The 24,441-nt window shown below is 45.0% G+C and overlaps 1 protein-coding gene across 1 annotated transcript; it reads left to right on the forward strand.

Moving 5' to 3' along the window:
- The first annotated feature begins 389 nt into the window (after positions 1–389).
- Positions 390–23,467, forward strand: CDC34 (cell division cycle 34, ubiquitin conjugating enzyme). Its single transcript, XM_007432571.4, has 5 exons — positions 390–802; positions 12,686–12,772; positions 15,465–15,562; positions 18,423–18,557; positions 19,325–23,467. The coding sequence occupies exons 1-5, from the start codon at positions 626–628 to the stop codon at positions 19,533–19,535; spliced, it is 708 nt and encodes a 235-aa protein (XP_007432633.1). The 5' UTR covers positions 390–625; the 3' UTR covers positions 19,536–23,467.
- Positions 23,468–24,441: the final 974 nt, after the last annotated feature.

Here is a 24,441-nt window from a genome sequence, read left to right on the forward strand (position 1 = left end):
GTGAACACTGCCAATGTTACCACTGTATGTTGCGCAGATGTGGCACACGCGCCCTTGTGACACGCATATGGCACACACGGGGCACGAGTTGGCCGCGCGGTGCTGCAACTCGGACCGGGGTTCCCAAACCGAGCGCACTTTCTCACGACCGCGTGCAAGTTCCGCCCCTGCCCCGCGGGCTACCGGGAATTGTAGTCCGACAAGCCGCCCCACGGTGGCTGGAAGAGGCTACGTGGAAGGCGCTTATCCCAAGGATTGCTGGGAGGTGTAGTCCTCTCTACGCTCTCCGGTCCGCCCTCTCCGGACATCCGGCTCTCATTGGCAGTTGCGGCTGGAGGAAGGCGGGTCTGGCGGCGCTTCCCCCTCCCTCGCATGAAGAACTACGCGTCCCAGGGAGCACCGCGCGCGCGCTCTCTGTTGTCGTGCCGCCGCCTTTCAGTGGTGCGGTTGTTCGTGGCGCTCTTTCGGGTCCGCAGCGCCTCCGTTCTTTCTCCCTTCCTCTGCCGGGCCCGGCGCTGCTTCCCGCCCGCATCCCCCCTCCCCCTTCGCGGTCGGCGCGTTCACGCCAGTCCCCGGCTTCGCTCGAGGCCTACGTCCCCTTCCGCCTCCTCCGTCGGCCGGTGACATGGCGCGGCCGTCTGTGCCCAGCTCGCAGAAGGCCCTGCTGCTGGAGCTGAAGGGGCTTCAGGAGGAGCCCGTGGAGGGGTTCCGAGTCAGCCTGGTGGACGAGGGGGACCTCTACAACTGGGAGGTGGCCATCTTCGGGCCCCCCAACACGCATTACGAAGGTGGCTATTTCAAGGTAAGGAGGGGGGTGTCTGTCTGGGGGGGCATCCTTCCCTATTTGGGGGTCTCTAGGCGGGTTGGATTACAGCTCCCATCGTCCACGGCCAGCCGAGCGGGAGCTTGACCATCAGTCTTGGTCTTGCCGAGGTGGACCTCGAGGCCAGAGACCGTATCCTGGGATGGTGGGGATTGCGTTTGACCCGATGAACAAATTTCTGCGAAGCCGGTCAGGAAGGAAGGGTGAAAATCCTTGAAGTACAAAACCAGGAAACCGTGGCGTCAGATCCCGCCAGTTTGAAAGGTGCAAACGAGGGTGTGAAAAGATGAAAGGGGAAGGTAGACTGAAAATCTCGGTGTGGACTATGCAGCTGTGATGCCTGCCATCCTGCGTCCCATCTGAGAATAAGAAAATGGACTTTCTTCTGAGGAGACCCATACAAGGCGGCATCATAAATCCGTCAGTCTAGTAGTAAACAAAACACCACAGTCCTGGCTTGGTTCCTGCTGAGGAAGTGCCACCAAACTCGGTAGATCAAACCCTGTTCTGAGAAATCGAGCTTCTAAGAATAAATCCTCCACTGGGTACCAAATTACTTCTGATAAACACGTGCGCAGTTGTGCTGGCTATTGCTCGTGTTTATGTTGTGTTCCTTGTCACAATAATGGCACTTTTCAGTTTCTTGGGTTTTATGTTGGCCAGAATTACTGTATGATAATTTTTTATTTATTTGATTTTTTCCCCCCTTTTTTGTACCTCTCCTTAAAGGAGTCATGGTTATAAACAATAGCGTGAGCAAGTAATGGTGTGTGTGTGTTTTAACATCCCATTTCCTGTTTACCGGATTGCTTTCCAGATGTATGGGTCATAGTAGTTAGGGGAATAGGAATGATAGTCTAACACTGAGGGAATAATATTGAGGAAGACTAAAAAAAGGTTTAGCTATTTAAACTCCCCTCTTGCGTTTTCCATAAAAGAATTTAAATTATTGAAAGAGTCGTTCTGGATCAATAACATTAGAAATTGAGCAGGATAACCTTTTTACTTTTATCCCCCCAGTTTTATTTCTCCTCAAAGCACAAACATTTTTCAGGGTAACTTTGCAATGTTTAGAATCATTCCTTCAATAATAGGAACAATTCCTGGTAGTAGACATTTGGCTATACGTTTTCCCCTTCGCTTAATAAATAATAGAAATGGTGTCCTATAAATTATAAGGATGTGAATGAGCTATTATCTTGTCCTTATTGAAATAAAGAGCATTGACTTGTATATCTTCAAAATAATGAATTGCTGAAACTTTTCTATGTATTAATTATAGAAATCTTGTATAAGTTTAATACTGATGTTTACTGTTTTTATGAGATCTTGTTTATGGTTTTTATTGTTAGCCATCTTGGCCCATGGGCTTATTCAGAAATCTGTTTTCAGGAGATCTTACCTCCAGCATGTATAAACTTTCAACCTTTCATTTTCTACAAACTAGTATCAGGTTTTCATATCATTTATGAGTAGCCTCTCCCACTTCCTTTAGAGGAACTAGAATGATGGTATCTGATAACCTCAAGTTAAATAAGATTTTTGAAGCAATTATAAACTGCTTTATTAGCAGCCAGATTAAGATGGCTTTTAATCGCTGAAAGTTAATTCTGGACACCTTTTAACAGGCTACATGTTAATATGGTTAATTCTGCTTATGGTTCACATCCTTTAAAGACTAGGGTCAGTTGATTAAAGGACAGAGGTGGGATAATGAGTGGAATTATAGTGGGAGGAGGAAGAACTCCTGATGACTTAACGGATAAGTCTGTGTGATTTTTTTGGCACCCTATCTGCCTTTTTCTGGGATCTATCTGGTCTGCAACCTGGGATTTCCATTTCATTCCCCATCCAAGAACTAACTAGGTCCAGTCCTGTGTAGCCTTTTTGAGATCAGCCAGGGTCAACTACGTGCTGCCAGTGCTGTGGGATTTTAGCTGGCAACAGCAGAAAAATAATTTCTGGATTTAGAGCATCCATTCCCAAACCCAAATGCCATTTCTGGACAATAGTTCCCCTAAACCCCAACTGTTGGCTAGAAAGGATTTGTAGACAGGGAATCATCATCATCCAACTGTCTGAGAAACATCATATCATATAGCCTGATGCTGAACTGTGTTGAAGTGCAGCCAACACGTCGAGAAGGCATTAGATTGGTGAAGGTGCACCAGCAGCGGGTATGAAGTGACCTTTTGTTTCATTACCAGTCTGGTAAGAGGACTAGAGTTATGAATAAGTGAAGGTTTGTTTTCTGGGCAAACAGGTAACAGGTCATAGATGAATCTAGGGGAAGTGAAATACAGGCTTTTCCTCTGAATAAAATCTGGCCAAGGAGGAACACATTTTCAAGGTTTATAGGCTTGTTTTGCAATTCTCTACTTCCTGCCATGGTCTCATTTCCTTTCTCCCAGGCCTAGGAGGAGTCATGGATGAGTCACCCCAGAGTCGGTTGTGATCGACTAATAAAGGCAGGTGCTGTTTTCCCTCAACTGTCTCAGCTTAAGCCTCAGGGTACATAGCAACCTGTGGTGATTCGATAAGCATCCTGACGGCTTATCTCATTCGGCTGGGCAAGGAAGATATATTTTGCACATCAATACATTTAGTGCTTCAGTTGTTTCATGTGCATTAAAGAGCATTCAGAGATCCTTATGAAGTAGGCCAGGTGTATCGTCCTGATGTAGCAGGGAGGAATGTCGAGTCTGAGCCATAATCTTGCCTGAGGTCATCTAAATGACCTAATGTTTGTTGCAGAGCAGTGCCTTTATAATAACCAATATAACCAACCCGAATGACATACAAAAATGTGCAAGGCTGGAAGTTCTCCAGGAGCTCCTCAAGCAAGATGTTAAAAGAAACAGAATGGGAAAGAAGCAAGAACATTCAAAACTACCCAGATGTTTCAACCATGAGGTTTCAGGATGGTGATAGGAAGTCATCTATCAGGATGGTGATTGGAAACTGAATGCATTGGTCAATAGGACATTGGTTAGTGTCAGGTACACCCTAATATTCAGGGACAAAGAACAGGTTCTGACTCAGTCTAATCCAGCTGCAGCTGCAGTGAAAGGTGAATCAAGGTTTCCTAATTCACCCCTTCTCACTTAGTCTGCTGATGTTTTATTTTGGGGGTGGGAAGTGGGCAACTGTCTTTGTAGCTTGATTCATTTACCTAAATCAGCCAGAGCTGGCCTCTTCAATATGAGAAGAGCTATCGCTCAGGGTTGAAACACCTCCAGAAGATCCTAGGGTGCGCTCTCATTACCCACCCACCCCACCTTGTGGGACCAAGAAAGACCATTTGAAACCCTACAGGTTGCAAATTGTGGAGCTCCATGTCCCAAGAGGTGAAGTCAGCCACTCACTTCTGGATGTAGAGGGGGAATGATATAAATGGGGCATTTGCCTATGGTTTCCTGTTAACAACAGCATTAGATCTTTAGTTTAAAGAGCCAGTCTTCCATTGCACAACAGCTACTGAAAAGTAAAGACAGGAGGAAGCTGGTGCCTGTTGATGTCTTCCCAAAGGTCTTTAGAAATGTAGAGAGGGTTATTTTTCTGTTGCTTCTCTGACAACAAAGGATTTTTTTTTTGGGCCATCTTTTCATTGTATTTATTGTGTTGTGGTCTTTTTCTCATCCTAGAGAAGATCTGTCTAACAGTTGACATCAATTTGATGGCTCATAATCAAGCAGTGGCCTTTTTTTACTCCTACGTGGGATTGGGCACACTCCCAAATATCACAAAATGTTTTAGAAATGTTAAGCTTTCTCCCTCACTCCCACTCAAGCCAGGTCGTATTCGTTCATCTGGTCCTACCCCTCTTCCAAGGCTTTTGTGACAAAAGGGCAGGTCTTGATCCTCAAAAAGGTACACGATGTAGATGGCTCTTAACAGAAGAAGACACTTGCTCCATACGCAGTGTTGTATGTATGTGGAAAGAAGAGGATGTAAGAACATTGAAGCATGTTCAGAATTAAGGGCTTATATGAACTTGATTGTTTACTCACAGAAATCTGGTTCACACAGTGTAATGGAGTGGGGTGGCTCATACATTAAATTTAATTAATTAGTATACCCCGTTAAGCCAAGGCCTTATATTCCATTAACCCAAGTTGGTGTTGGCATTCACCCAACCTTATAAAGCCGAAAGCTCTGATTATAAGCCACAGCAACCTGTTTCATATGGAAATTTTATATGGCTGCTCTTCTTAAATAAATAAATCTGGGCAGCTAACAACCAATCTGTAAGAAAAAAACAATATAATAAAGCCCCATAGACAGAATGAAATACAATTAAAAATAATCATAATACCTGTAATGGTCTGCTTAGACTAAGAAAATCTTTGCCCTAATGTCTTGGGGAAATAAATTCATTATAAATTTGAAGTAGTCCAGTTGCTGAGATTCTCCTGTTCTTTTCATTTTAATAAAATTGGTTAAAGAGGTTCCTGAGACTCTTGCTTGGAAATAAATAATTACTTTTGGTTGAGACAGTGGCCTAAGAGCCTGAACATCTCCCTTTCTAAAGATCCTAGAATAGGGGAGAGATGTTGGGTCATCTAATGATACAGAATTTTAGAACAGTCAGGACAGACAGAACAAATCTTCACCTAGTACACTGCTAATTTATGAATTTCTGCAAAACGTTAGAGCTCTCCCGCTCTGTGAATTTTGGCTATTTAAGGCTATGGTGTCTTTTTATTGAACCTCAGATTCAGAAGCAGTAGGCTATTAAATACCAGATGCTCAGCAGTAACAGGAGGAAAGAATTGAAGCCTCTTCTCTCTTTTGGGGCACTGCTTTGACTCATCTGTATAGTCACGGTGGCTAGATTAAAGAGTATCTGCTGCGATTCAGTAGATTATCTCTTTTATTCTGAGTCCAGATTTTGATTTCTTCTCTTCCTTCCTCATTGAAAACCTGAAACTTTGGCAATAATTAACAGATCTGATTAAAAAAAAAAAAAAAGGTAGGCCTCCCACATATACCTATGTGGCTAATATACAACATATTGGTAGTCGGTAAGGGGAGATGAGAAAAGAATCAACTCTCTTTTTGTTAATAAAAGCTTGGTTGCCTGATCTGTTTGCCACAGGCGACTAGATGTGTAGCTGTTGATAAGCCTGGGCAGTCTATAATTGACAGAAGTTGAGGGAATCGTGGGTGGTGCTCGAAACTTAAAAATACTGAGACAGGTTAGAAGGAAGTTAAAAAGTGTGTTGATGTTTGCTTTGTGTGACTCACTATGTTTTTGAGTTTCGGATCTCAGCCCTGTGTTAAAGTAAAAACAGGAGGGCGCCTGGAAGCCTGTCCATACTTTGAGATGGATACAGATGTTTACAGATATGCCAGCAAAAAGTAGAGTTTGCTTTCAGAACAGTGTATCCCAAGGCCTGAGAACAGATGTTGTTGGCACAAAATTCAGTGCTGGGTCAAGGGAGTTTAGAAGGCTCAGGGATATGAGAGTAAGTACACAAAACACTAAAAAATCGCAAGTTATTTTGTCCACTGGAACTTTATTTCAATGATCCAAAATAGGAGCCAGGTTTTGTCAGCCTTGCAAGGTAGGCGAGGTCAGGAAACAGCAAAAGAAATACTAGAACTCTCCTTTACTGATATGGGCTATAATAACAGTATCTTGAAAGCCTATAGTGTTTTCCCTACCCTCTGTCTTATACTCAAGAGCAGTTTTTCCAACCTTGGGAAGTTTAAGATGTGTGGACTTCAACTCCCAGAATTCTGGGAGTTGAAGTCCACATGTCTTAAAGTTCTCAAGGTTGAGAAACACTGGTCAAGAGAATCAAGGCGAGGCAGTCTTTTTTTCTCCCACTTTCCTGCTTTCTTGGACTAAGCTCCTATTTTACTAACAGTTGCTATATATTTCCTCTAAGGTCATCTCTGCTCCTCTACACATTTTCTGGGAAAGTCTGTAGAGGTTCTCTTTCTTTAATCCTAAAGCGATTTCTGACCGATGACTCTCTTTAACAGCATTGTATCTGACATCTTTTTTCCACTGATCAATTGATAGTACAACAATTTGCCACATCTATTTGTAGTTCACCCTATAGTTCACTATTATTGCATACTCCTGAGGCACCTATTTTTCATTGCCTCCTGACAATTTAACCTTCACTATACTATGATAAAATGTCCTTTATTCTTTTACATCTGCAAAACAAACTTAAAGTTGATGGGCACATTTTAAGGATGCTACTCAGCACTTTCCATGCATCATTTGGGGGTCTGTTTTCATTTTTGTTTCCCTTTTTTTAAAAAACATTTTATTACGCTTTTAAAAAAAAATACACAACAATATGTTAGGCACTAGCCTTTATTTATTTGTTTACCCAAGTTCAGAGAACCAAATAAACTTGAGACGAGGCTTTTTAACTAACAGACGTTTTATTGGCCAAGAAACATTCTGGATGGCTCATTCAACACCGTGGCAAGGTGTTGAGGAGAACCATACCTTGCAAAGCAAGCAACAAAGATTTTATAGGCATTTACAAATGTAATCAGATTGTACATCCCCTCATGTCCATATAAGGGATTTTTGGGATGGTCTAGGGAGGAGTAAAGGTAAATCTCAGAAAGAAAGTTAGCCCAACTCTCTTCTCCTATTACCAAAGAAATGCCTACCTCCTTATCTCTCTCTGGCTTTCTTTGTAACTTCCTTGGAATTCGGTGTCTCTGCCTACCCGGTACAAATCTAATTTATAGCTTACTTGTTCAGTCAGGCATCTGGCTAATTGCTTCTAAAGGAGATGGGGTGGGGGGATGGTGTGCTCTCTTGGAAGGCAAAAGCAAGTTAACCCTTTATAAGTAAGATAGAGTGCACTGTCGCATGCATGCTCACACACTACGTGAAATATATATATATATATATATATATATATATATATATATAAATAAAATAAAATCATATATCAAAACAATGCCCTTCAAATACAACAAAAAATATCATTCCAGATATTACCAATGGGAATCATGACCTGTGTAATTTATCCCTTTTTGAAAGGGCATTTTTTCTACTCATCAACGAATGTACAGTATGTTTCCCTTTGGCACAGATTTCATGGTATTGCTTTATATCATTGCTGAGAACCAGATTGGTGCAGTGGTTAAAGGCACTGGGCTAGAAACCAGCAGACTGTGAGTTTTAGCCCTTCCTTAGGCACGAAGCCAGCTGAGTGAATTTGGCCCAGTCCCTCTCTCACAGCCGTAGGAAAAAGGCAAGGATGAACCACTTCCAAAAATATTGCCAAAAGAACTGCAGGAACTTGTCTGTGTAGCTGCCAAGAGTGGCTTGAAGGCACTCCCCAAAACGTCATTGCTCATAATGGAGCTGTAGAGGACTTTTATTTTCTTTGCAAAGTTTCAGTCGTGCTTTCACTGATGAGCAATCACAAAGCCAGGAGCCTATCTGGTGGTGCAAATCTTTCTTTGGGACGTAATTGCTATCGTATAGGTTTTTTTTAGTCCTCCAATTCTTTTCTGGTTGGATTTTATTTCTTTGCTTCTGTGTAACGACGTGCAAAACATTTCAATTTAAACCAATTTGAGTTTGAAACGTCAGAAAACATCCATTGGGCTTCACCCCCATCACATCAACCCGTCCCGCCGGGTCAGGCAGAGAGGGCATGCTGTGGACCCTGTCAGCGAGAGAATGTTGGCTGGCAGGGCCCAAGAGGAGACCCTTCTGTGCCGTTGCCCCCGCCCTTTGGAGTATTCTCCCCCCAAGAGGTGCGGCAGGCCCCTACCCTCCCAGCCTTCTGGAAAGGACTTAAGACCTGGCTCTGCCAGCTTGCATGGGGTGATAACAATCTTACCCAATCCTGGGGGTGGCTGGTGCCTTGATGACGCTCCCTGAGTGACTGCCAATTTTAACATCTATCCTTGGATTTATTTATTTTCTATTTATTCAGATTATCATAGATTGTAATTTTAATTGATTTTAACTGCTTTATAAACTACCCAGAGTCATTTCAACGAGATGGGCGATGACAAATTTGATATCTAAACAAACGAACACGCAAACAGCTCTGGAGCATTTGAGAAGTGTCCAAGCTTCAGCAAAGCTCAGACCACTTCCAGAATTTTCAAGCAGGACATTCCACAAAGCTTGAAATGGTTCAGACTGAAACCTTTTGCAGAGACCTGTTTCTGAGACACCTTGAGCAGACACAAGGAATTCTGAAGTAGCGTAATAATCTTTAATAGAATGACACATCCCGGCCCCAAATTCATTGATTAAAATAGTTGAGACCAGGTTACATTTGTTCCAAACTGATGTTTCTCCTATGCTCTTCCCAAAGGCCTCCTAACATCCATGTGAGCACAGAGACAAGGTCGTAAGCTCCCGTAGGGTGCGACTAGACAAATTGGAGGCTGGGCCGCTTCAACTCAAAAATAGCCTTTTCTGCGTGTGTTGGGTGGCTGGATCAGCAGCTGGGGAGAAGTGGGTTTAACCAGCTTAACAGGCCGAGCAAGGACAGCAGAATCTGTGAGTGAGATTCCCCAAAGGAGCATCCACAGCTCCAGAGAACCTGTTTGGGGAGGGGGGGGCAAGCAGTTGCCTGTGACTCGGTTGACCTTCACAGTCCCTAACATTAGCAGACAAGCCAAAACATGTCCTTGGTGTAAATCTTGCACGGACTTAAGCCTGGCATGTTTTCCTGAAGGTTGGAAATGTTTGCAACACAATGTATGGATAAGGGAGTGTCAAGCCATCTGGGAAATTAGTCTGGGTTACAAGGAGCTTTACTAGCAAGCCCACTGATCAGAGACACACAGGCTTTAGGTGCCTCTAAACACAAGTTCAGCCCAAAACAGGCCCAGTCTTGGTTCTTTAACTGGCTGTGTTTTAGAGTTGGAGGAAACCCTGCTTCTTGCTCCCCTTAGACAGTGTTTCTCAACCTTGGCCACTTGAAGATGGGTGGACTTCAACTCCCAGAATTCCCCAGCCAGCATACTGGGGGTTGAAGCCCACCCATCTTCAAGTGGCCAAGGTTGAGAAACACTGCCTTAGACGTTTAGGAATCTGAATTTACCACAAGTGACCAGAGTTTTAATGTTGTATCTACCTTCCAAAGGTAAAGGCCTTCACAACTTGAGGTTGACTCCTGGTGACTTCCTGGGCAAAGGTGCCCACAAGATCCAAAGCTTTGGTCAAAATGATGGAAGCAGCATTGTGCTGTCAACAAAGCAAACTGTCCGGTTTGTTTATGTGTACAAAAGGGGCCGAGGACAGAATGCTGCTTTTTTTTAATTTGCCCCCCACCTTCTTGGCCTTCCCAAGGATGCCCCTGTTCACAGGCAGGGCCGCAGGGCTTCCTTGACAGCAGTCGAAAGTATTGCATTGCATTCTTTTCAGATGGATGTTTTTCCAACTTACCAGCCTGTCCTAAGATTTCCTGGTGGTCTCCCATCCAAGGACTAACCAGGTACAAGCCTACTTAGCCAGGGACTGTCACTTAGCCAGACCATCTCCTTTTTGTATAATTTTTTTTATTGCTTTTTTGTTAATAACAAAAAGGAGAAAACACCAAAATAATAATAATACACAAGAAGAAAGAGAACATTAAAAGGTATTACAAAAAATGAGAAAAACACCAGAACAAATAAATAAATAAACAGTGTTGTGTACCATTATACAGTAAATAGTTACACATCTATATATATTTATCTAATGCAAATATTATTCAAACACATATTTATTTCCAATACATTTATATAACCGGCATTTTTTTTAACCTACTGTATTTTGTATAAATAAGTCCCATATTTCATTGTACTTGTCCATGCAAAGTCTACGTCTATAGGCAATCCGCTCATAAGTGGCAAGTGCAATCAGGTCTTCAGTCCATTGAGCGAAGGGGGCCATACAGTAGCCAGACCGTCTCCTTTCTCCTCTCCCGTCTTTGCATGAAATGAAAAGCAGCCTGTCCACCACCCACTGCCTCACGCCAGTCATCTTTCAGCTGGCCCCTTCTCTACAAGCAGTACTTGAAAAGCCTGCTAAAGCTGGCCATCAAGCTCTCCCCCCCCACCCCCCCACCCCAGTCTCCAAGGAGTTAATGAAGCAAAGCTTTGAATGCCAGATCTCTCCTTCCTGGGAAAGCTGGAGGCGAATTGCTCATTCCTTGGCCTCTTGCAAGGATTTCCGACCGCTGCAATGCTGTTGTACAACAGTTAAACTGTTGTTTAACTTTGGGCTGCTGGGCTCGGCAGCTGAGTTGGGTTAATACCCTCTACTGGGCCAAACCCGGATTGACTGGCTGGATTATGGCTGTTGTGGAAGCCCAGCTCTGGTTTTAATACATTGTGTGAATCAGGCTGTCCCTTTTAAGTTATCATTTCTTTGTCGGCTTGGGCGCAGCAGGTGCTACAGAAGCTCTGTTCTGTTACCAGAAGTTGAGAGTTTAGCATATTGTGGGAATGCAGCCAGTATGTTTGGAAGGGAAAGGTTCTGTCCTCAGGCAGGATGCAGGGTTTGCTGGAAGAGCCCGCATGGGCAGGAGGGGACCTGAGGCTGTTCTTGGACTCCTTTTAAGGGGCTCAGGCATAAGGATGATCCCATGGCACCTTCCGCTTCAGAGCTTAATAATTGTATGTATTTCCCCCCATTTTATCCTCACAGTGACTGTAGGAGGTTGTTAAAGAGATGAAATGACTGCTCTGTCTGTTGCCCAACAAGGACAGGATCGGATCTTGCTATTACCAGTCCAGCAAGCGCTCTTGCAACTGTACCAAAAAAAAGAAAGAAATCACTTCTGCTTTATTTAGTACATCCCATCATGTGTTTTTTTTTTTCCAGGAAACTCTAGACCTCTTGAGTGTCATCCCCAGCTAGCATGGCGTAAGACGCTAGGTTAGAAGGTTGCTCAGTGTTGCAAGCGGGTCTGTCCTTTCCGTCGTTTTTAAAGTCTCACAAACCACCTGCGAGGTAGGCTAAGCAGAGATCAAGACTGGCTTGATGGATTCCAGAGCCTCTGCATTCCTAACCACCCCTCTGCCCTTGCTGGCAACCTTTTTGGCATCTCCCTAAAAGTGATTCTTTTCCAAACATGATTCTTGCAGAGTTGTCTTTAGCAAGATTTATTGAGAGAAAAGGGAGAGTGTTAGAAATATTCCAGCAACTGAACTTGTTCCCAATGAGAACCTATGTCAGTGTTTCTCAACCTTGGCAACTTGAAGATGTGTGGACTTCAACTCCCAGAATTCCCCAGCCAGCCAGCCAGCCAATTCTGGGAGTTGAAGTCCACACATCTTCAAGTTGCCAAGGTTGAGAAACACTGACTTGTGTTATCGCCATGTATGTTACAACAGAGTTTCTGATTCTCCTAATTGTGGTTCTGCGACAAGGCAGGTCTTTCCACTGATCACAGGACAGCTGTTTGCATAATGGTCTCCTGAAACTTCATCAGAATCAAATGTTATACGGGCTGAGGGGGTTAGGTTTGATTATGACCCACAAAGGGTTGTTGTGAGCAAGGGCCAAAATGAGTAACTTGAGGTTACAGGGCCCCATGTACCCCTGCAGTGTAACCTCCAAAGACCTCAACGTGTGCTACCAAATTGTAATCTCAGTGGGATAAAGGGGGGTAAAATGATTCAGTGGATGACTGTAAGGTAACTGTTTGAGGTATATTTAGTTGGAATGAAATTTACATGTAAATGAAGTTGAAGTATTTCTGGGGGTGGGGGAGGTTTCCTGGCTCTGGCACTTCTCAGAGGCCTAATGCAGCCCTGGGCCTCGAAGCTGCAGTGTCACCTCCACAGTAAATGATTTACTGGTAGGATTGCTGCTGCTGGAACTTCGCTCTTGACACGTCTTCTCCCTTCCTTCTTCCTCCATAGGCTCGGCTCAGATTCCCCATTGATTACCCGTATTCGCCACCTGCCTTCAGATTCCTGACCAAAATGTGGCATCCCAACATATATGAGGTATGCGGTTGTGCCCGGGCTGGGCACGAGCCAGATGTCACCTGTGGTCTTCTCTTGCAAAGTGGATAAAGGATCTTGGTTCCTTTGGCTCTCTTATGCCCAAGTAGCATACCAGAATGCCTAATCAGTATTCGTTTCAGTCTCTCTCGTTAGGCCTTTCGGTGGCCGGGGGGGGGGGTGACCCAAATTTTGCCCTGCGCATAGTACCGTCCTTGGGCAGGGTCTCCCAGCAGGCTTATCTAGCACCATGGTAAACACTTCAACTTTCTGCCATGGACCACTGAGTGGTTGGAAGTTCCCATCTGCCATCTTAATTTCCTACAACGCCCTAGAGAAGAATACGGGGGGATTGTGGGAAATGGAACTGGCAGCTTCTTGGATACTGGGCTTGAATGTCTTTTTTTTTTCCCTCCAAAGTGTTTTGAAGCTGACTTCACATTTTGCAATGAGATAATCAGCACAGAGGTCTATGGATTCTTAGTTCTGGTCTTCAAACTGAATTCCCAGCTCCTTGATTTCTGACCCGCTTTGATCAGAGATCAGTTGCTGGATTTCTGAGTTCCCATGAGCAGAATTTTGCTCTCTCCAAATGTACAGGTGAAGGTAATTTAGCGCTCACCTAGCAGCTGTAGGTAGGAAGGAATTGCGTGCAGGTAAATGTATGTGGAGCTACAGTGATCCTACCAGCCCGACCAAGCCAGTGAAAATAATCCACTTGCCAGCTAGTAAGTTCTCTGGATACAAAGCTGTTGCAGCTGCTTTCATGGCTTCTTAAAAAAGATGCTTCTGGTAATGGTGGTTTTCTTGTTTTCCCCTTTTAATGCGGTTAGCTATTTCTTAAGCAGCTTTAGGCAACCAGATGCCTTCCCAAGTCCGACACTCATGAAGGGCACCAGCCTAGAGAAAGTGGCTTGAAGATGTTCTGGACAATCAGTGAAATTGCAAAACAAGACAAGCTGATACTTTCCAATTTATGAGCCGAGCCAACTTGGGGGAAAAGGTGGTGTTTTAGCAGAAAGGGCAGGGTAGAAATAGTAATAACGAAAATGCAGTGATTTATTTATCACATTCTTAGGACTTTGAGGGTCATGATAGGGATTTTCTCCAGGTACACATACTCCAAAATATTCTCACAGCAATGCTGCCAGGCCTGCCCAGAGAACTTGGTGGGAAATGTAGGGATTGAATGTGCCTCCCATCCTCCAGGCCCATGTGCCTCTTCCCCTATAAGCAGTTGAGAGAGGAAAAGTGGCCTGGTGGGCCCAGCCTCATAGAAAATAAATAAATAAATAAATAAATAAATAAATAAATAAATAAATAGCAGATTGCTGGTTTGTGGCCATATACGGGCTGAGTTCACACAAGGTGCTAGGCTAAAATTTAATAAAAATAAATAAATAAATAAATAAATAAAATGCAGATTGCTGGTTTGTGGCCTAGCCTGACATGCAGATGCATCCACTGAGAACACAAAGGGAGATATCAAGCTTTCCAGCCCCTGCAGCTATCAACTGTGTGGCCACTGTGGGGACTGTTACTCCAGCATTAAACCCCCCAGAATTTAGGGTCAGGATTTCCACAATTCTCAGTGAAGCACTCCCTCAAGATTCAAGGTACTTGTTCAAGCAGATGGGAGAATCCCTACACTCTTCATCTTGCCTAGTGTTAGTTAGAACAGTGTTTTTCAAACTTGGCAACTTTAACATGGGTGGACGTCAACTCCCAGAAGTCTGGGAGTTGGAGTCCACCCATCTCAAAGTTGGCTGGGGAATTCTGGGAGTTGAAATCCACACATCTTAAAGATGCCAAGTTTGAAAAATACTGATCTAGACGGAGGCAATACAGTAGTCCTGATCTTTACTTACTAATGGGGGGGGGGTTAAAATCCCGTCTTTAAAGATGTGCTGGTGGGATTAGTTCATTATACACTATTGGGGACATCAGCATCGGCTTACTTCCCACCCCCCTTCAAGATAATATACTTGAAGGCTGAAGTATAATTTAAAATGTAAGTCCACAAAATGTTGGCTCTTTCCCACCCCACCACCACTTCTGCAGAGGGGAGAGATCCCACCACACCGTCCCCTGCAAAGTTCTCTGCACATCCCCCAAAGCCAAGAGCAGACCCTCTCCCAGGGAACAGATAGCCCAAATCTTGTTTCCTTTGCACCAGGTGGGGCCCAAATCAAGACAGGGTCTTCCCTTTTAGAAACATCTTTGCAAGCTAAACCTTTGATCAATAATGAGTCATGATCTCCACACCCACCTGCATTATCTAGAAGTAGTAACCAGATTTTGCAGCTGCCAACAACTGAATCTGCATTAGCTTACAATACCATAATGTATTATTGAATATATTATTTTAAAATATATTATTAGCTGCCTTGGATTCTCTCTAGGCAAAGGAAAGCTGGCTGGGCTCACACTTAAACACTAGACCAGGCAGGAGCATGGTTGGGTAAATTTGGGGTCTGAGCATTGTGAGAACCTGGCCATTCTCTTAGCACACTGTATAACCGAGTCCATCCCCTTAAGCCATCATATGGTATATTTCTTTGGCCACTGTATGTTCTGTGAACATATCCATTTTTTTCACATCAGGTAGATCATCTGGATTTAAAATTAATGTTGAGTGAACTCAGCCTGTGTGTGTGAGTGTGTATAGTAGACACATATAATTTATATATTTCAGACAGGAGATGTTTGCATTTCAATTCTACATCCTCCAGTGGATGACCCACAGAGTGGAGAGCTACCTTCAGAAAGGTGGAACCCTACTCAGAATGTAAGGTGAGTTTTCTTTCCTCTTTCCTTCTCCCTCCTCAGCCACATTTAAAAATATTTACAAAAAAATAGATCCTTCAGTTTGCTATGGAACAGTACTCCAACCAAGAAAAATGGGACATTAGTAACTGGAATGCAACTGCAGAAATGAAAACAGTGCCAAGATCTAGCCACGTTTTTTCCCAATTTAAGCCCCATTTAGTTTAATATGTTAATGAAACACGTAAAGCAGAAGGGCGCAACATTTATGGGCCAAGGGTCCAAAGTCCCTTGGGTTTGTACATTGTGCAAGTGGTCACAATCCAGAATCCGAGCAGGGCTAGGACAAAATCTAAATTTGATTTAACTTACATTTACATGCCCTTACAATTAAGATGCATTAATTTTCTACTGTTACTAAGATTCATCCCTGTGTTTTGAATAGTTTTCCCCTCCTGAAAATTATAATTTGATTACCACTTTTGGTGGGGAACTGAGGCCCAGGTACTGGATGTCTATTACGCCCTGCATGCAGCAACACCAAACTCTGTTCTTTATGCACAGAAGGTGTATGTACTCTCTGTCGTAGAAACCAGAATTATTTCCACTTAGTAGGTGTAGAGGGAAGAGGGAATGGCCTTGAGGGACAGGAGGAAGAGCTGCTACCAAGAGAATGGTCAAATGAAAGAAGACTGAGTCCAGGGCAGGAATGTAATCTGAGTGCCTCCCTAATTCACTAAAAAAAGATGAGCGAGAGGAAAGCACATTTGGACTTCCAAGATTCTGTTACTCTAGCTTTACAATAAAAACACCACTGACCTAAATGACATTGGATTCCTAGTCTGGTCTACCTTGAAGGACCGACAGTAGCTAAGGGCTGCTGGCTTATGGGTTCATTACCTAAGGAATTTTTGGTGCACGCAGTATTGTCACAACCTCCCGTAAGCCGCCTTCACTTCCTTTCGTTGAAGGGGATATGTGCCTTCAAAGTTAAGGCCGAACTATAGGTGATTGATCCCCAACTCCAATGCTGTCTGAGCATTTATGATTCCTAACCCATGAGGCAGGTCTTCCTCTAGGGCAGACTCATTCCTGTTTGCAGTTCCTCCATGGTTCCCCTTTCAGTAAACATTTTTATGAAAGTAGGACGTTTGCAGATCTGACCAAGGGATCCTACCAGCTTTACCAACTGCCTGTGGGATAACTTTGAGCCAGTCATATCTTTCAACCCTCACAGCAATTTTTTTTTTTACTGTGTGGTAATCACTACCGCCACCACAACTCTTTTCAGGAGGAAACATTCTTCAGATGCTTTGCCTAATTAGAATCCTCCAAATCTGCATTTCACTTTCGGTGACATGTCTGCAGATTGGTTTCTGAAATTAAAGGGAAGGGTTTTAGGATTCTGCGCATGGTTTTCAGAATACTCTAATCCAGTGTTTTTCAACCTCAGCCACTTTAAGATGGATGGACTTCAACTCCCAGAATTCCCCAGCCAGCCCTGCTGGGGAATTCTGGGAGTTGAAGTCCACCCATCTTAAAGTGGCTGAGGTTGAGAAACACTGATCTAATCTGATTTAGGAATGTTTAGTGGGATTCAGTTCTTGTCATTTCCCGCTTTTGAGCTCCAAGAATTTCCAGCCAGATTAGTCTGCACACATTTGGAAGAGTTTAGGCTTCCAAGATAACCATATTCTGTCAGATTGCAATTACACACGCACGCACGCACACACATGCGCACACTTTATAGTGAAGAAGAAGATATTTCTTTTCAGTTCTGTATCCAAGTGAGGGGAATGTAAATCTGTCATAAAATCATAGAACTGTAGAGCCGGAAGAGACCACCAGGATTCTCCCGGTCAACCTTCTGCCGCGTGCAGAAGAACCAAGGGAGGTGGCTGCGTAATATGAAATTTTGTGTTACACCAGTACAGTGAGATTATTAACCCCACATTGGGCAGGTTTAGGCTCATAATTCTGTCTCAATGGTTACCCTTGCATGGGCGCTTCCCGCAGAGGGAAGGGCTACTCTGAGAATTCATCCCAGCTCCAGAGATTGCCCGTATAAAAGCGTAACATTGAGAGCTTCCACTACGTGTCTACTATTTATTTATTTATTATTAAATTTCTATGTCGCCCATCTCCCCCAGAGGGTGACTCTGGGTGGCTTACAATTAAAAACCAAGACAATAAAAACAATAAAAATATAAACACCCCCCCCCCCGATTAAAACACAAATAACAAATCTATAAAAGCAATAGACAGATAACTGTTTAATATTGATACACGCCTTTGCAAATGGCCCCATTGATTTTGGCCAGATAGGTAGACTTTCAATTAAGGTCAAATAAATACAGTATGCTACATATGTAATTGCATCTGTTCTCCAGCCACTAAGTTCCTGGGTCCAATTCAAAAGGACGGTTTGACTTTAACATCCTGAATGATGTGATCTCCTCCAGGTGGAATCTGCCTGGTCCATATGTATAGCAGGAAAGGGTGTCCTGTGGGCCTGTCCGTACAGTAATTCAGGGGGGAGTGGGCCTGAAGGCTGTCCTTCTCGGTGGTGCCCCTGTGGTCTGGAACATCTCGCCCCAGTGGTTTGCTGGCACCTTCCGTTCTGTCCTTCTGCAAGTTGGTGAAAACGTGTCTCGTTTAAGCAACTTTTGGGGTTCAGTAGGTTGGCTGATTGCGTGAGCAGCTATTTTTGTTCAGTATCAGTTTGATGGATTCCTATATTTTCTATCACCTTCAGGAGCCATGACTGGGCTGGGCAGTATAAAAATGCTGTCTGTAAAATAAATATGTGTTGTAACTTTGCTGGAACTGGCCAAGCTCATGACGATTCTCCTGTTTTTTGTTTTTTTTTTCCTTTTTCCCATATCAGAACAATTCTTCTTAGCGTGATCTCACTCCTCAATGAACCAAACACATTCTCTCCTGCAAACGTTGATGCTTCGGTGATGTACAGAAAGTGGAAAGAAAGCAAAGGGAAGGATCAGGAATACACAGACATCATCAGGTTGGTGGACTGCCCAGCTTTGGGAATGAACTGGTCTCCCTGGATTTATCCTAGTCCTGCAGCTACTACACTGTGCATACCTACAGCTGTCTCTGCTCACAGATACTGGCCCAGTTCATACTGTGCCACGCTGTGACTTTTGTCAGTGATGGTACACTGAATAAGCCATGGTTGGCTCAGTGCCAAGTAATCCATAAATCCTGGATTACAAACCACAGTGTCTTATTCACGCAACATACTAAACCACACACAAGCAAACATCTGTGGCTTAGCATGATTTTTTTTCCTAGCCTTCCACCCCCCTGTGGCCTGATGTTCGTTAAACTCCATTTCCATATTCTGCCAACTTGAAGGCTGGAGGGATGGCACTTGTCCCACTGCAACTAGGAAACCCTGTTCAGAAAACATGCTCCATGACCCCAAGCCCTTGCTCTTTCAGGCAGATAGTTTCGCCTTCCTGGAATAAAATTCAGATGACTTTTCAAGCTGGGATCTTGGTGCTACCTTGGGTTAGAGGTGGTTTCTGGTCAACTAACCAAGTTTACAGTCCTCATGGACTGACTGGGGTGAGGGGGTTGCCATTATGCCCTTGCGGCAGCCAGTCAAACTGTTGCAACCTGAGCAAATTGCAAATCAGGTAGCTGGAGCTTAGCAGGGACAACAAAAAGGTAGAGCCACCACTAAGCCAGAAGATACGCCACCGTCTTATGTCAGAGCATCAGATCTTCTCTAGCCTTGCGCAAATGAGCTTTTCCTCCCCCTTCCAGGAAACAGGTCCTGGGAACCAAGGTGGATGCCGAAAGGGACGGAGTCAAAGTCCCTACGACGCTAGCGGAGTATTGCGTCAAGACCAAGACACCCGCTCCGGATGAAGGCTCTGACCTCTTCTACGACGACTACTACGAAGACGACGAGATGGACGACGAAGTGGAAAGCTGCTACGGCGACGAGGATGACTCCGGGAACGAGGAGTCTTGACGAGAGATGCCCTGCCCTGCCCCCTCCTCCCTTTCCTCACCCCCCCAGCCCCCTCCCTCCACCGCTGCCTCCTGCTGCTGCGCCTGATAGTAGCAATAAACTACCTGACTCATACTTGAACCCCGGATGCAACCGGCTGAGACATGGAACCCCGTTTGGCCCCGAGACAAAAAGAAACCAAAAACTCTACCTCAGAAGGGAGACTCGGCTTCTGCTTGACTGGGGGAGGGGGTGGGGAATCTCCGATTTGGCTTCAAGGGCTGGGTGTTTGGGCTTCATTTTTTTTTTAATTTTTGTTTTGTTGGAGGGAGGGGGTGGATGGAAGCGACTCCTGATCCATCCGGAGCTGTTACTCCTGCAGTCTGGCGGGTAGCTCTGTGTCCTTTAAGACCAGCGCCAACGAGGTGGCTGGTTCCTTCAGGAGGCAGGAACTGGGTGCGAGGTTTGGGATGGCTTTCATGATGTTGGTTTTCTGTTTTCCTTAAAAAAAAATTAGGCCAAGGGATTTGGGGATAATTTCTAGCCAGGGTTTCCTAGCTGTACCAGACGGGTAGGGGGGAGGCCCTGGGGACAGCCTTGGGCAGACTGTGATTCTGCCGCAAAGGCAGGTGTTGTGTAGTGGGTATTTCCCTCTTGCTCACTCTGGAGACAGGGCTGCAAAGTCTCCTGATGTTTGTTCCATGGGAGAAGAGGACTCCCTTCCTTAGTTCCAGCCCCACCTCGCTCCGGAGCATAGGTGTGTCGGCTCAGGTACCCCGCCAACCTTCCGCTTGACCAAGGTCGCCTCAATTGTAGATGATCGACTTTCTTTTCCTTTCCTTTGCTTGACTTTCAGCTTCCTTTTTGGGAGCCCCCAACCTCTTGGCCAGCAAACGAACAGGGAGCAGGGCACTGCTCTGGGATTCCTGGAGCTTTCCAGTGACAGGGAGTGAATGAGGGGGTTGGCTGTCAGTTGCACAGTGTTGCGCATTCTCACTCTACCCTTGAGGATACAGCTAAAATAGTTCTCAAATCACCAGCCACGAGCCATGCGCCTCAACCCCTAGAGAGCTCATTGCTGGATGGCACAGGCACTGGAGTGGACAGAAGGCAGTGGTACAGGATGCGCTCCAGCTTCTTCACCAGCTTCACTAGATAATATCTCCTCCTGAAGCCTCAGTCCCTCCCCTCCTTTTCTAGAGACCTCAGGCAAAAGCCATGGAGCTCCTTAGCAGGCCACAGCTCTGAGCAGGCCCACACCTACAACCAAGTATCCACATTTGGGTCCCTCCTGCCAGGCAACCAGGACAAACTATGAGGGGAGGCATGGAAGGCGAAGTGGTCTTGGTCCCTCCTCCTCCTCCTCCTCCTCCTCCTCCTCCTCCTCCTCCGGGGATTCCTCTTCTGAACCCCGTTGTAGAGAGCAAAGACTAGGCCACTTTCACAGGTGGAAAAGACAAGATGCTGATGGAAGAGAGATGCTCTGTCCAACTTGGATGTCTGTCCTTGAATCCAGAGAGGGAAGATGAAGAGTAGATTAACAAGACCAGTAGCCGATCCTTGGATCCATCAGATGCTCCAAAAAGCAGATGTTCCACAACTGCTCAGGAAAATCTGCAGGACCCTAGCTCTGAAAGACCCAAGACTCCCTGATAGACCTACTGGTGGCAGAGGTTTATACTGTAGCTGAAAACAGCCCACTCACCCACCCACTTTTGACGCTGAGCTGGCTGCATCCTGCCCACCAAACTTCATGCCTTCCATCAGCAAGCTCTAGACCTGTTCAACTCCTCTCTAGTGGGCAGAGATCCTGCAGAGCGGAGCACATGGCCCTAGCCGTAATCACAAAGGCCACCTCAGTATCTACCAGGACTGCCATCTGGACAAAAGAACTGGCTCACCTCATCCCTCCAGAGTATAGGGAACTCAGATGGGATGAACAAGCTAGATGAGACCACCATCATAGCTGCTAGTCTGAATGCCCAAATCTCAGCCAGAGGACTGGTAGATAGCATAGCCCTAATAGGCAACTATGGCTGAAGATCTGAAGAATTGGAACTTTGCCCTTTGACCTGTTTGAGGAAAACAAGCCATTCCAGAGCCTTCAGGAATGGGAGGCATACAAGTAAAGTAAATCAGTAACAAGTATATGAAGGCAAGGCCAGCAAAACAAACAACGCTTCCCATTCCTTTCGTTGCTACCTCACTCAGAACAGAATCTTGGACTGCAAGTCACAGACTCCTCTGGGAGAGAACCAAGGCCCCAAAACAAGCCACATCAACCCTCACCCAGTTGGAATTCTTCCCAGGAGAAGGAAGGAGCAATGACTGTCTCAGCCTCTCTGTGGATGGGAGGACCTGTGGATTCAACATCAGATTCATGGTACCTAAAGACAGTCTTGCATAGTTCCACCATCAAATTTTTCTGGCCCCAGAAGGCTGCTTCACCTCTTTCTCCAAGTCACACAAAGTGGCTAAATGCTGGCTAGTCCTGAGGGCCATAAATCACCTTCAAAGCATCAAAGTCCCATGTGGCAACTGATTATCTGGTTCCTGCTCCATATTCATCCTCAAGAAGAAAAAGGAACGGCATGTCATCCTGGACCTCGAGGGAGTGAACAGCTAGAACAAATACTCTTAAGTTCTGGGTGGAATGAGATCCTTTGCAGAGACACCAGGAAAAAGAAACACCTTGGCTTATAGGAGCCTTATCTACACACTCTAATCCAGCCGTCGCACAAGAATTTGCTTGGGTCCAAGAGCCAAGATGGCTGTTGCCAATTCAAGGCCCTCACACTTAGTCTTACCCATGTGTTGGTGACTGTTGTAGTCGTCAGATTGCAGGGGATATGTGTGTACTCCAATCTATATGATCTGGTTATTTAATCATCTTGAGGCACATTTGGTGTATTGCACCAGGGAGTGATTTTCCCTTTCTTTTGTGCCAGTCCCAAGAACAGGGACTGACTCAGTGTGATATTAGGTGAACTATCAAAATGTACCTGAGCAGGAATTCGGTATTTTGGACAGTTTCCTAGTTTCCTATCAGCAGCCACAACTGAGCCACAAAGCCTTCCTGATCATGATCTTCAGGGGGATCAAGCTAGTCTACAAGACTCAAGAGTAGTAGGTTCTTCAATAGCCCACAAGAGATTGTAGGCTGTTCTAGGAATGCAGCCACCTCAGTTGCCCTCAACACTAATGTCCCCCAAGGAAAATCTGTAGGGCTCCCATGCGGTAACGCCGTGACTTACAGAAGTAGCTGTTGCACCTTGCTTGAAGTCTCTCAGCAGGAAGTCACTGCAGAAAATAGTGCCCAGCAAGAGGTAGGACATCCTAGGAAATAGGATCCCACCTCTGCTGTGTTCTATTATTCAGTGCCATGGCTCCATTGTGGGAAAATCTCACACCAGACTTAGCCATGAAGGTTCTTTCTACAGTGGAAAAAAAAAGGGGGGGGGACTTGCCAGCACCAGCAAGTTGTACGGAATCTAATATCTCTCTTCTGTATTCCTACTTTTTCAAGTTTTATTTCTTTGAGCATTCTTCTGGCTTGTCCCTCCCATAGGACTTGATGTCCATTTTTTCGAGCCTTGTCTCTTGGGCGAACAGGAGGGAAATGCCCATTTCAAAATGTCCTATCTCTGCAGTAGAAAAAGGACCTTCCTCTAAATCCAACGTACTGTTCTCCTTTTCACAAGCAAATAATTGGGGAATCTTTTTTATTTATTTATTTTTACTGGTCACCCACTGAGCACTGAAAGCAAATCCACTCTGCTTGCCTTTGACTTCGCTTTCCTGTTTTGCGAGATTATGCCCCTTTTTGGGGCGTGGATTTTGCTAGAGTTTGCACCTCGGGGGCTAATAGGAAGCAATGGGAGTTGATGGGCAGAAATTGACTGTTTTGTAGAATTGGTGGGGAAATGGGAGGGGGGAAATGGGTTGGCAGGGGGTGGGATATATATATTTTGCTTTTTTCTGTTGTGTTTTTCTGGTTTTGAAGCTATTTAATAAAAGGATTTTGAAAGGAAATGTTGTATCATGTTCGGCGGCATTGCCAGATTGCATCCTCTTTGCCGGAATGTGAGGGTGACCTTGGAAAACGGGGCGGGGGGAGAGATGCCGCCTGGGGGACGATCAGATAAAAGAGAAAGGAGTCCCAACAGAGTTATGGCCAGGGAAAGAAACTTAGGAAGAACCCACACTAACTACTCGGGCGGTAAATAGGGAGGGAGGGAGGGAGATTTGTCCTTTCAGACTTGCAAGATTGATGCCAGCCCTCCCAGATAAACCAGACAGGAAACATGACTGGATGAGCTAATTCTACTTTATTGTAAGGCTACATTAACAGAATCTTGCAAGTCTGAAAGGACAAATCTCCCACCCTCCCTATTTACTGCCTGAGAAACTAGGGAGGGTCCCTTCTGAGTTTCTTTCTCTGGCCGTTACTCTGTTGCGGACGCCCTTCTCTTTTCTCCAATCGTTCCCCAGGCAGCATCTCTTCCCTCCGTCTTCCAAGGCCACCCTCACATTCCATCACATCTCTTGAGTCTGGTGTAAGGAAAAAAACGGCTGAACCAAAATGACAGTATAGAATCCATTGTGAGCCACAGGTTTTTGCCAGCTAAAAACTTAAATAAAGAGTGAGTAGACCTTAGTCTCTAGTCCCCCCAAGGCCTGAAGTCCTGGGAGTGCTGGCTGGGGAATTCTGGGAGTTGAAGTCCACACATCTTAAAGTTGCCAAGGTTGAGAAACATCGGTCTAGAAAATGAAGATTGCAGAGGTTCATTGAGAAGGAAAGAATCTTGAATGTCATCTTGTCCAACGTCCCCAGTCAACATTGAACTGTCACAGCAGGACTACGCAGTTACACAAATATCTTTGAAAGATGTCCAGCCAGCTTCTGGCTGTGGAAGGCACCCTTTTC

The sequence above is a fragment of the Python bivittatus genome, unplaced genomic scaffold (genome assembly GCF_059951505.1).
Source record: "Python bivittatus isolate LINGU-HERP-01145 unplaced genomic scaffold, Pbiv_v1 ctg000580_np1212, whole genome shotgun sequence".
NCBI lineage: Eukaryota > Metazoa > Chordata > Lepidosauria > Squamata > Pythonidae > Python > Python bivittatus.